The 12,155-nt window shown below is 50.9% G+C and overlaps 5 protein-coding genes across 5 annotated transcripts; 2 read left to right on the forward strand and 3 right to left on the reverse strand.

Annotated features, from left to right (window-relative positions):
• Window positions 1-5: 5 nt before the first annotated feature.
• On the reverse strand, window positions 6-1,976 carry BDW74DRAFT_138896 (RNA polymerase II transcription elongation factor-domain-containing protein). Its single transcript, XM_073722473.1, has one exon. The coding sequence runs from the start codon at window positions 1,580-1,582 to the stop codon at window positions 224-226; it is 1,359 nt and encodes a 452-aa protein (XP_073584852.1). The 5' UTR covers window positions 1,583-1,976; the 3' UTR covers window positions 6-223.
• Window position 1,977: 1 nt separating this feature from the next.
• Window positions 1,978-3,958, reverse strand: BDW74DRAFT_138895 (Dor1-like family protein). The gene has a single exon (XM_073722472.1). The coding sequence runs from the start codon at window positions 3,900-3,902 to the stop codon at window positions 2,436-2,438; it is 1,467 nt and encodes a 488-aa protein (XP_073584853.1). The 5' UTR covers window positions 3,903-3,958; the 3' UTR covers window positions 1,978-2,435.
• A 164-nt stretch (window positions 3,959-4,122) lies between these two features.
• On the forward strand, window positions 4,123-6,258 carry BDW74DRAFT_151341 (acid phosphatase DET1). The gene is made up of 2 exons (XM_073724164.1): window positions 4,123-4,342; window positions 4,395-6,258. Exons 1-2 carry the CDS (start codon window positions 4,328-4,330, stop codon window positions 6,096-6,098), a joined length of 1,719 nt encoding a protein of 572 aa, XP_073584854.1. The 5' UTR covers window positions 4,123-4,327; the 3' UTR covers window positions 6,099-6,258.
• Window positions 6,259-7,607: 1,349 nt separating this feature from the next.
• On the reverse strand, window positions 7,608-9,023 carry BDW74DRAFT_177156 (putative cyclin-like protein (Clg1); the record flags this gene model as incomplete). Its single annotated transcript, XM_073728803.1, has 1 exon — window positions 7,608-9,023. The coding sequence occupies one exon, from the start codon at window positions 9,021-9,023 to the stop codon at window positions 7,608-7,610; it is 1,416 nt and encodes a 471-aa protein (XP_073584855.1).
• Window positions 9,024-10,379: 1,356 nt separating this feature from the next.
• Window positions 10,380-11,654, forward strand: BDW74DRAFT_151346 (uncharacterized protein). The gene has a single exon (XM_073724165.1). It carries the CDS (start codon window positions 11,004-11,006, stop codon window positions 11,202-11,204), a length of 201 nt encoding a protein of 66 aa, XP_073584856.1. The 5' UTR covers window positions 10,380-11,003; the 3' UTR covers window positions 11,205-11,654.
• The last annotated feature ends 501 nt before the right edge of the window (window positions 11,655-12,155 follow it).

The following is a 12,155-nucleotide window of genomic DNA, read 5'->3' on the forward strand; positions in this document are numbered from 1 at the left end:
CTAACGGAGGAACTAGAAATGATTCTGATTGCGCTTATCTGAAGAACTAGAATAGCTAAGCCTGGAAGGAATGCAGTGTGATATCGCTGTCAGATGCCTTGATCCAAACGCCAGCACATTCCCAATGCATATATAAACAACGCCGTGATACAGATGCCCATTTATCGCTTTTAACAAGGTAAAATGAAACAGAAACAGAACATGCAGGATATATGATGCAACATCATTCTTCTTCGCTGACCTCACTTTCGTCCTCACTCGCAATATATTGATGCGACGGATTATGCGCCTGCGACTGCTGACTCCGCGCTTCTTCTTCAAACGCTGCTTCCATCTCTGCAGCCAACAAGTCGTCTTCATCTTCCGCCTCCTCCGCTTCGGGTTCAGCGTCCTCACCCTCAATCTGGATATTTGGTATAGGCGCGGCGGGCCTCTGAGTTGTGGGAACCGGTGATGGGAGTCGCAAATCCTCGATATCCTCATAACCGTCCCCGTCCTCTTCATCATCTTCGTTATTCGAGGGTGTATTATTGGACGAGAAATGAGCAGGATTGACTCTGAACGGGCGGGTTGGAGGTGGTGATCCCATATCGATAATCAAGTCTCCGTCAATGATGATATTAGAGCCAGGCGACGGGATGGTCTTTTGCGACGATATTGCGCCAGTGCCAGTTTCCGAGGGTGAGGATTTGGAGGACTCAAAAATAATCTCTTCGACATCTTCGGGCTCCACCCTTCTGGCCTCTCTACCGTTATCCCTCTGTTTCACTACCGCTCTAATAGGGGATTGCGGGTTCGGTTTGGGTTTCACAGGAGGCGCCTTGCTCGGTCGCGGGCTCTCAGTTGCTGGCTTCTTTTGGCGAAGAGGGTTCGTTTGAGGCTTTGAACGAGGTCGAGGACTAGGAGCGAGTTTAGTCGCAGTAATCAGTGGAGTTACCGCTTTGCTCGTGCTAGTAAACGGCTCTGGGGTCGCATTTCCTGAGGCCAACTTATCGTCGTCCAGGTTATCTTTGTCCTTGGCAAGGAAATGCCGGTAGTCATAAGGGTTATCTTCGTCCGCCGGTCCGTCGTCGTTCCCGCTGGCCTGGTCGGATCCGCGATCATCTCCAGAAGCGTGTTCATCTTGTAAGGTCCTAATCTGGGGATACTGCTGGATCAACTGCTTCTGTGTTTTGGCCGGGGCCGAACGGATATTGAAGTTGAGCTGCGTAGCAACCGGCTCCAGCACGAACGCCTTCCTTGTCGCATCGAATACAAGTACTAGATTATGATCCTGCGAGTCAGCAGCGCTCTGTGCCGGATCAACGCTGCCCTGGTAGGAGTAGGTCAGGACATTCTGTTCGGCACTCGGAGCCTTATCAGTAATCGTCAGGTTGAAGTGGTCCCGAGAGTGTTGGGATTTGGTAATAATGGATCTTTGCTGTGAGGTCGCCGCCTTGGTTTTATAATTGTATTGGATGTTTACCAACTGCGAGCGAGATTTGTCGGTCTTCCTTGCCAGTCGCTCGCCCAAGATGATGGGGTATTCGGCCTGTTTGGACGGATCGATCATCCCGCCGGCTGAGAGTGTGGAGGCCGCCATCGGTACTGATGGTCAATCCTTCGAACGAAGAGATACGTAAACAGGTATAATGATTATTTAGATGAGATATAATATGGTGCAGTAGTAGTATATATACCGTCCCCTTTAAAGGTCGACAGAGAAGACTCGCATTGCTCGTAAGATGAAGAATGAATCTGGTGGCACGACCATACGAAAGAAGGTCACACAAAAGACGACATTGAAGGGAGGAGAATCAGGCGGTTGGGATAGAGATAAAGAGCATTCAAAAGGACAAAAATAGGCACAATAACATAAACAGGGGAGGAACGGAGGAAGGGCAGAGTGATGGAAAGTTGGAGTTAGAGGACAATGGAGACAAGGCGGGCACGGGCTTTGGATCCGATCCGGTTAGCGCGCGAGTCATATCCGCTTCGATTACTATATAGATTGTAGCTTCTAGTATGTACAGACAACATAAGGAGACAATTTGGAGTCTCCGAAGAAACCTTCCGCGCCAGGCTAGAAGTGCTTGTACTACAGTGACAACTATCCTCACTACTAATGGTTAGTAGGAACGATCATACGGAGCACATGGGCTGACCACAGCCTCGCCCCAAAGCTCCAGTCAGCTTTTGGCACGAATTCCGTCGATTGGCGAACCGCCTGTTGCCCCGACTCAGCCGCTGGCCCCCTATTAAAGGGGAGGTGCATGTTTTAAACCTGGGGATTTGTCGATACACCGGGCGGCAAGTCGTTCGCACATGGTTTCTGGAATCCAGCAAGAAGCGCCCTTGGCATATGCTTTGCACACGAAGACGACGCTTCCACCCGGAATGAAACCTTTGTAGATTTATGTTCACTTGTCTAGGCAGACCAATTCCTTTGCCATGGTCTAAGCGGCAGCTGGTGAGGTTGCCAGCAGGGTACCTTTCGAGGACCCTGTAGGGCTTGTTGGATTCGCCCCCGTAAGCTGTTCAAGGCGCCCTGCCAATGCTCGATGTTGCCGCATAACTTCCTCCCATTCGTAAGCAAAGCTCTCAGTTTCTTCATCCTTCGTGTCGCCGAGCTCGGTTAAAATCATGCTGAAATCGCCCCCTAACCGGCCCAGACTGGCAGCGCAGTAGAGTACCTGCGTAAGAAGACTTTCACGGGCGGTTTTGTCCTTGATATTCGGTAGATATGTGCGCAGCGTGTCAGTTAGTAGTTGGACCAGGTGCGTAGGGAAAGTCGCGAGAGCAGGTGGTAGGCATTGAAAAGGGTCTTGTCTGCGATCCGTCTGTAAGGACTGTGCCAGCTTCGTCCGCGCGTCGATTCCTCGTAAGCCCGGGGCAGTCGCATCAGTATCTGATTGATCTGGTGTGAATATGTTCTTGTGTAAAGAAACAATCGCGAAGCTTTGCTCGCGAAATATCTCAATGTACCTTTTCAGGTACTTTTCTGTTTGATGACCGTCTGCCCACGAGCCAGTGCCGCTTTTCTGGTCTGCACTCCGCGTCCTACGCTGTGTTTCCTGATCTGCAAGTTCACGAAGGGGATCAAGTGCTTCAAGAGTGGACACTAGGTTTGCTAGACGACATATCAGGAATAATGCACCCAGCGCACCTCCTCCGTTAGTAGCTCCACCCTCGCCAATGGCTGCATCAAGCTCAGGCGCCACCCTTCGTAACCAACCTACAGTCCGCATTGCCGCCGCAAGTCGGAGGTTCTGAGCACGAAGAGCAGTAATGAGGTTCGAAGTCATGTCTTTCATGGCGTCCTCAGCCTGCGCGGCAACGTCTTTCACTAGAGGTGAATCTGGGTACAGCGTCTGCAAGCGCTTAATATGAGCATAGAGATCCAACGCTGCGGAATACGTCGTAGAAAACGAAGTCCCTGTGTTTCCGGAGTTGGCAGCGGCGGACGATACGGCTGTTGCGAGTAGGGTGGGTAATTCTAGGATGTCCGAGATGCGGTCAACATTCCGCGAGAGACGCATGACCTTTTTCCGTTGCTCGAGGGTAGCATTCTCTGCCGCTCTGCTATATTTGGAGGAGAACCGGACCGCCTCCTCGTCGAGTTTAGGAATCCCATTGCGTAACTCCTGGGCCTGCCGTTTGAGATTGGGGATCGAAGAATGGAGGTTGAATAAACTGTCTGCGGAGGTGATGAAGGATTTGTGAGATCGGTTGGACAGCGCTTGTAGAGATAGGAGATTGGAGTGCGCTGACTGTGCCAGTGACCGGGGTTCTGTAGTTTCTAGGGCCTGTAGGGAGAGCGTAGGCAATCGGTTGAGGTATTGAATCGTGGTCGGATCCTGAGACAGGTTCGCCTCGGTTGAGGACAGGTGATGACTCAGGAGCTCAAACAAATGGTCAGCCATGGCGTCCGGCTCGTTGTCTAAAGAAGCAGACCACTCTCAACGTTGCAAGCAGGCGGAATGGATATCGAAGATGGCATACCGTAAAGGAGCGCGTAGCTGATCGACGGCGATAAGGAAGTACGGATGCCGAAGCGGCAACAAGCGCAGCCCTCGGAGGAGCAAATGAGGCCCGAGATATTCGCCATTACCTATCATCCTTTGTTCCTGCAAGTATTCTCATCCCCGAACCTCTATTAACCCGTTATTGTTTTTCTCGGGGATCTGTTAAGATAGGCAGCATTTGAAGATAACTACCAGAGGTTGGGCCATATATATGATATCATCGCCCAATAGCCCTTAATCCACCATCCCCACCTTCTACAGCACTATCGACCAGCGTAGGTCAACCAACAAAGGTCCAGGAAGCTCGTATAATACTACTGACAATGGGCAAACCGCGAGTAGGTCATGGACTCATTTCAACCTAATGAACGATAATCTGACCGTGTATAGATGATCATCTTGATCCGTCATGCCCAGTCGGAGGGAAACAAGAACCGCGAAATCCACCAAACAATCCCTGATCATCGGGTGAAGCTCACGCCCGAAGGTCACCGGCAGGCTCAAGAAGCAGGCAAGCGATTGAGAGGACTTCTAAAACCCGACGATACAATTCATTTCTTCACGTCTCCATACCGTCGGACCCGTGAGACCACCGAAGGCATCCTAGAGTCTCTCACCGCCGATACACCGTCTCCATCGCCCTTCCCACGACACACGATCAAAGTATACGAAGAGCCGCGGCTGCGAGAGCAAGATTTTGGAAACTTTCAACCATGCTCGGCGGAAATGGAACGCATGTGGCTCGAAAGAGCGGACTATGGGCATTTCTTCTATCGAATTCCGAATGGCGAAAGCGCCGCCGATGCCTATGATCGCGTTTCTGGCTTCAATGAGTCGATGTGGAGGTTATTTGGGGAGAAGGACTTTGCTAGTGTCTGTGTCTTGGTCACGCATGGACTCATGACTCGGGTCTTTCTTATGAAGTGGTATCATTGGAGCGTCGAGTACTTTGAGGATCTCCGCAACATCAACCACTGTGAGTTTGTAATCATGAAGCTCAACCAGGATAGCCGTTACGTTTTGCAAAATCAACTTCGGACATGGTCCGAGCTGAAGATGGAAAAAGAGCGGGAACGGCAGCAAGAGCACGCTGCAAAGGGCCTAGAGCCAGCGAACCCAACACCATCAGAAACAGCTGTTCCTATCAGACGCAAATGGGGAGGATGTCCGGATGGCTGCAATCATGGCGCTCACAGGAGAAGCTCGCAACGATTGTCTCAGCGGAAGGAACATGATACCCACCACAAATCCATTCAGAATGCCAATCGCAACAACCAGACAAGCCCGGAGACCACTGAAGCCAACACCGTGGACGAAGGACGAACGCTGGAAGCCCCAGAGCCCGCATTCGGCGACAAGGCAGCTGAGATGCCATTGAAGATGCTACCTCAAAACGCACTATACCCTTCTACCCCGGAGCCGACTACTCCCATTTACACGCAAGAAAACAAGCACCACCATAACCACCAACATACCTCCCCGAAACATTTCAAGAGCCCACTTAGCCAGGAATATCTCCAGCAGACAAACCAAGCTTATAACCTCATTCGGCTCGCCGGCCGCGACGGGGGCGGAACCCTCAGCGGCGCCGGCAGCGTCGCAGCTTCCGAAGACGAGCATGATAACGAGCGCCATCACCACCATCACCACCAGCAACATGAGCAACCCCGCACCGGGCTCAAACGCCACAAGCCGCGTGCATCCCAGGACCTCGATAACGACGGCGACGACGAAGGCAGCGGCCGACAGACGCCCAAACTCCGACGGACAAGATCGTCCCACCACCGCCACGCCCACTCTTCAAACTTAGCCTCAGGCCATAAGACCCAAGCGCAACTCCATACGCAAACCCCAGCAACAACGAAGAAACCAGAGACGCAGACAATCCCCGACACAGACGCCGAAACCGACGAGGCCTCGCCGCAGGGAACGCAGTCTGCTCATCCTGACGGGACTCAGGACCAAAACGCACTGCGTTGTGTCCGTGAAACAGGAAGCGAGGACGAGGGAGAAAACGAGAACGAGAATGACCATGAAAAGACACTTGAACAAGCCCAGAAAGAAGACCAGAGTATTCGGGGGAGCGTCTACTAGATACGTTGTTACTAGACTCTAGATGAGCACTATCCCTACATAGATGACTAGATGATGTGATGCTTACGATACCCTGCAATATGATGATACTACACATCCGTTTGTTGGGGTTTGAGAAGAAGCCCAGTTCGTAGGCATTAATATCTTCCTTGCGCCTTACAGCCTCTCCTCTGTCCGACCCCCAGCTGCATATAGCAGAACTGTGCTGGCCTAGGTATCCAGAGTTAACACTATGGCTATGACTTATCGTATGCAGACAAGACAGAGCGGCCATCAAACCGAACGGGCCTTGTATATGCAGGTAAGGAGCTGGAAAGGTCAGACAGTCGACCCGTCGAGCCGTCGGACTTTGTGACCAAGAACTGTCACTACATGGCTATGAAGCTTACGTGATTGTTGGAGATGAAACAATTCAAGACAAGCAAGAATGGAATCCATGGTGTCAGAAGACAGGTTCCCATCTTTATTGAGTCAAGGTTTGGTAGTATTTAACTTACATTTCAATTCGGCAGGGAATTGAAAACAAGAAAAGAACATGGTGATCGAGACCAGTGTCAAGAAGAGAATTCAGTGAAGAAACACGGAATATGAACCACAGTCGGGAATAGGGGAGTATCACTTTTTTTGTGGGCGGTCTGGAAAAGAAACCGGTATAAAACATGCATCAAAAGTCGTCGAATAGAAAAAAAAAACAAAAGTAAAAAGAAATATAGTTCCACCAAAAAGGCTCTCCTTCTCCGATCAGCCCAAAACCTAGGTGAATATTGAATTTGCAAGGTTTAAAGTATATGCAGCGTATGAGCATAACCTTGATCGGCCCAGGGCAGAAAGAAAGGGGAATATCAGGCAACCGAAACAAAGATTGCGGTAATGCAAAATGTCAAACGAGAGAGGAAATTGCGACGTTGGGTAAATGGGGAATGGTGGTTTATGATGGGGAAGTGAATCGATCTATGAGTAACATCTGCCAGATGAAATGCCCGAATCCAGAGAATATGAAGAGAGAGAAAAGAATCAAAATGAACAATGAAAATGAAGATTGAAAACAGGGGCCATTAGCAGAAAGCGATGAACGAAAATCATGATTATCGTGACTTCTCAACTCCAAGACAAAGAGAAGCCCGCGGGGATCTCGGTGCTTTTTTTTGACTTTGACGAGATCTCCCAAAAAGGAAATCGTATCAAATCCGATGTAAAGGGACAAAGGTGTCATATCGTAAATGCACGCGGAAGCTCAGAACAGAAGATGCGGCAGTCGTTCCAATATCGCTGCTTGACACTTTTTTTGCTGAGTTTTGACTTTTTTGCGTTCGGGCGGACCAAGAGACAGATAACCAGGGTACTTTTTCGGCAGGTAAATGAAACCGAGAAGATCGGATTGTCATCGCAAATGGAACTAAAAAGAAATATAGCGGTATCATCGAACGGTATCAGAGACAGAAGCAAAAGAAGGAAAATCTAGACAAAACAAGAAATCGATAAAACAAGTCGTATGCAGCGTAACGTCAATCAAGCAGCGGTGATTGGTTGCATGGAGCCGAGGTTGGTGCACATGTAGTGTTCCATGTGTTTAGCGCAATAAGGGCAACCACACGAGGCACCATGACCAGTTGTCCAGCCACCGTGCGGGAAGGGAAACCCGTAAGACGGTGTGTGGTGGTAGGACGGCGGCTGCGAGCGAGGCGGCAGCATGTATTGTTGATGCGAAGGAATCCAGGTGCTCGAATATGGCGGCGGAGGGTTAGAATACGCCCATGTGCCAACCGCGTAATAGTCTGGAGTCGTCGGTCCACTGTGAGGAGCAGAGGGCGGCGAATATTCAGAAGCTGCTGGATTGAGCCAAGAGTTTTCGTATTGAGTGCTCCGCTGATACTGCGGTGGGATCGGACCCTCGGGGGAAAGTAAAGGCTTCGAAACCCGGTTGCTGCGGGTGATATTGGTATCAATAGGAGCGAGGGTGTGACGAGGCTCTTGAGTTTTGATAGCAGACTTGGCGCGCCACTTCTCCCAGTGAGAAAGCCACGAGGCAAAGCCATCTTGCTGGTCATAGATACGGTCGTGGATCTTCCACTCAAAGGCGAAGAGCCACTCGAGCTCCATGGAGTTCAACTCACTGACGGAAATGTTGCTAACCTCGGCCCAGGACTTGTTCTGGAAGGTGTTGTCATCCAAGAACTTGCTTCCTAGGAGCAAAGCCACAGTGAGCATGCGGTAGACCTGGCCACTGCCTGCGTTGTAGACCTTGGCCGAAGAGAGCATACGCATCCGACAGGACAGGTAGTAAAGACCCAGGAGAATGGTGGAGCTCGGGAGACGCGTCGAGGACAAAATCTGAAAGACGTATTTCCGGAACTGGGACGGGACAGACGATCCTGGGTAGACGCTTCGCGCGAAGTCAATATCTGATAGGTTGATCTTGGTGATGTACAAATCATACATTCCCTGGGCCATCTCAGCCACAAAGTCGGACATCTGATCCATCTCATAGTCTAGGTAAGCGGCAACGCCTCCGGTCGCTTTCTCCTCCTTGCGAGGCTGTTCGGGCTGAGCGATCGGGTCTTGACGACGGTACTGCGGAGGAACGGCGTGGTCCATCGGTGGCAATTGGACGTTGTTGCGGATCGGGGGCAGCATGTTGGTGACGGGGCCGAACATGGGTTGACTTAACGCGGTCATATCCCTCCCGGTGCGCATCGAGTGAATAGGCTGCTGAGCGTTCATCGGGGGCTTGGCGTAACAGCTGGACTGCTGAGAGTATTGCTCGATGAATTCACAGCCATTCTGGGAGTAGCGGGGAGGGAACGCGGCCGAGTGACCTTGACCGAGGACGTAGAAGGGAGGTTCGTTCTCCATCCTGCCGGCACCGGTAATATGAGGGGGAGTTAGAGGGAAGGCCGGGAGGCCAGTGTTGTAGAAAGACGGCATAGCGAAGAGAGGAGGGATGGGAACCAGTTCAGGGACGGGGCGGTAGACGATTTTTGATGCTAAGTAGACAACCCTAGTCAGCGACTAGATCAAACAGAACAATGCCAGCAGGGAGACAAGTAAAGATACGAACCGTCTACACGTCCGCCACACCCTGAGCCTGGGGGAGGAAGAGCGTTGCTCGACGAGCCGCGGCTCTGTAATTGGTGCAGTAGATGTCACTTAGTTGAAAAACATGAGGGGGGACAAATCAACAACACAATATTGGCGACAGGCGGCAAGGAAACACAAAGGGAGCGAAAAGAGCGGTCGCAACTGGCGTTTTCCGGGGTTGTTCCTCCTCTGCGGACGTTTCTGGTGGTGAGGCGTGTTTCTTCCGGTATGGATTGGAGGCGAACACGGGCGAACTTTTTTTGACCAAGCACCAGAGGCGATGTTGAATTGCTAGAGCAATTGCAAAGCGGACAGAGAGGATCGTGGATGCGGTTTGGGTGGGAGAGGACGAGCAAAAGTTGAGTCCGAAAGGGGAAACAAGATTGTCTCGCGTCAAATTGCCGGCCGGTAGTCCACGGTGACAACGACACTTAGTGAAAAGCTCGTTGCAAATGTGAGTGGAAGGGAAGCAAGAGCAAAGCGAACAAACAGCGCGAAAGGTGGAGGAGAGACTTTCACACGAGAAAAAAGGATGGAGAGAGAAGAGGAGGGATGGGGGGAGGAGGGAAGAGGAGAGGAAAGAAAGGGAAGCAGAAAGGGAAGACCAGCGTTAAGATGATCGCAGGCTCAGGCTCGGGCTGGTGGTCGGTCAGTGGTCGGTGGTGGAGGCCTCCAGCAGTAGTCAGTCTCCAGCGGTAAACGGCAAAAACTGGTGGCTTTTCTGGCTAGCTTCACGTAAAACTCAACCCCCGGCAGGCTAACAAATTTTATTTTTATCGCTGTTCTGTTCATCATGGCTCCGTAATTACTGTTATTTACATCGGTCTTTTGCTCATTATTTCGCAGAGTATGATATAGATTATCTATCTATCCAACTCGGTCCGCAAGCACGCATTTTTTATAATCTCAGTACACAGAGGACTTAATTTGCAAGGATCAAAACCTGTTGGGAACGCAAGATTCCTCGCAACGGCCAGACCAGGAGCAACCGTGGCACTGGTTTACAAATGGAGAGCGGCTAGACTTGGAACAGCACAGCACAGGCTCCATCAGAGAATCAGTGAATCAGACCAAGTGATCTCCTCGAGGCCCAGGGCCAGACAGGCTAGCAGGCTTAGAGGAAACGCAGAAAATCCACCAAGTCCCGTTAGGGGTCAGAATGGGGTTGGTCGAGTCCCGGTCACCGGCAGACACGCCCCTGAGATTTTTATCATTTTAGAGAGATTATTTATTTGAGAATAAATTTATAATTTAATCAACCTCAAGCAGAGTGCAGTCTGCAGACCCGTTGACAAGACTCGAAAATAGCATCAGTCTAAAATACCACGGATCTCCCTCCGGCAAATAAGAGGCGCAACAGGCCCAACACGAGTCTCAGTGTAAGGTGAGTCGAAGGCTGTCCTGACACTGCCTGGACCAGACAATTATAATGCACCCAATGAGAGGCAGAAGAACAGGCCGCTGGGACTCCTATGACTCGGAGTGGAACGTGCACTGTGAAGTGTGAACAGTGCCAGTCTCAGACTATTCCTAGACGGGTCACGATACGTCAGGGTATTAATAATCGAGACCTGAAGACTGAAAGGTTCAAAGGAAAATCGGTGGCAATCAACAGGCATCACAGACAGAGTGCCTGATCTAGTCACTGCCCGTGGCTATGACGGATGATTTTGGAGCAGTCATCACTCCATCTGTTTTGGCTGGAAGAACAAACCTGCAGTTGCGCATGGTGGCGAACAGCCTCAAAGATCAATTGTCAATCCCCCCCCGTCCGAGCATAGCCGGAGCCTGCAGTGTGGACAGGAACTAAGATGTCACAGTTGCTCAATGCTGCTTCATGGACGCTCTCAGGGTCTCAGCTCCCCATCTGACTCACAGAAGCGTCCAATCAGTGTTGACTCTCAACGGCAGATGATGATGATTATGGATGACCTCCATCCAGGCAGGCAGCTTAACTCCAGCCTCCGCGTAGTCTCCGTAGCAGGTATCCTTATTCCCGCCTCCGGGTTCGCTTCCAGATTATTCTGAGCACTTCCTGTTTGATCCGACTCTGCAGGAGGAGTGGAGGCACAGGACAAAGAGAGTGGGAGGTTCGCATGGAGTCAGTCACCCATCCATCCTTCGCTGCCCGATGCATGTCCCGACTCGACTACGCTGAATGGAGGACGGAGTACAACGGAGTAGTTAGCCTGAGCTTACCGGCCAGTCTCAGTGTCAACTGCTCATGATCTCATCCACTGCTGAGCATGACCGCCGAGGCTTATCATTCAAAGTACTATAATAACAAAACATGGTAATGCGCGCTGCCAAACACCAGTCGCAGCTGGTATAGCCATCACCTGCTGTCGCTGAAATGCCGCTCGCTAAGTGGTGTAGCGTTGAAACCTGTACTGTCTGCCACAACTAGTCTAGTCGCTAACTTTGTACTCCGTAGTCCTCACGCAGTCTCTCAGCTCTTAATGCACGCTGCTTGTTCGTCTGATCAGTAACGATGGTTTCCTGTTTTCTTCTCTAGTATATCCTTCAGATTCTCACAGACACCCTATCAGATCGACCACCTGGCAGTAGCCTCCTGTTCAACGATTCGCCCCAGCCACCACGGTATCAGAAGATGTAGGACAATCGAGTAGTAAGAGGGCAAATGGACCTCTCCTTTAAGGACTGGAGAGAATCCCGGTAGTAATTGAGAGTTCCGCATACCAACAGTAACCTTTCTCGAGAGTTCTCTTGTGTCTGCACCAACTCTAGAGTATCGCGTGCCTTGATGCTCCGTTTCTGGCTAGCAGATGGCCCCTGGGTAAGTATATAATAGTTGTATTCTTCTTTCCTTTCATGGTTGTCATTGTCATTTCCAGCCACGATTGCCTACCCATGTTCCTCCTCTCGCTATGATATACTCTAGTTGCTGGGGTTGGTCTCGTCTTTCGCGTGACACCGGTCATGGTCACATCAACATAACGACAAGTGTACCTAATGCGC

The sequence above is a fragment of the Aspergillus multicolor genome, assembly GCF_047715735.1.
Source record: "Aspergillus multicolor strain CBS 133.54 unplaced genomic scaffold BDW74scaffold_9, whole genome shotgun sequence".
NCBI lineage: Eukaryota > Fungi > Ascomycota > Eurotiomycetes > Eurotiales > Aspergillaceae > Aspergillus > Aspergillus multicolor.

Bases quoted from the DNA above. Each gene is read 5' to 3' on its own strand.
- BDW74DRAFT_151346 (XM_073724165.1), top strand. From the start codon at position 11,004: ATGCTGCTTCATGGACGCTCTCAGGGTCTCAGCTCCCCATCTGACTCA.
- BDW74DRAFT_138896 (XM_073722473.1), bottom strand. From the start codon at position 1,582: ATGGCGGCCTCCACACTCTCAGCCGGCGGGATGATCGATCCGTCCAAA.
- BDW74DRAFT_138895 (XM_073722472.1), bottom strand. From the start codon at position 3,902: ATGGCTGACCATTTGTTTGAGCTCCTGAGTCATCACCTGTCCTCAACC.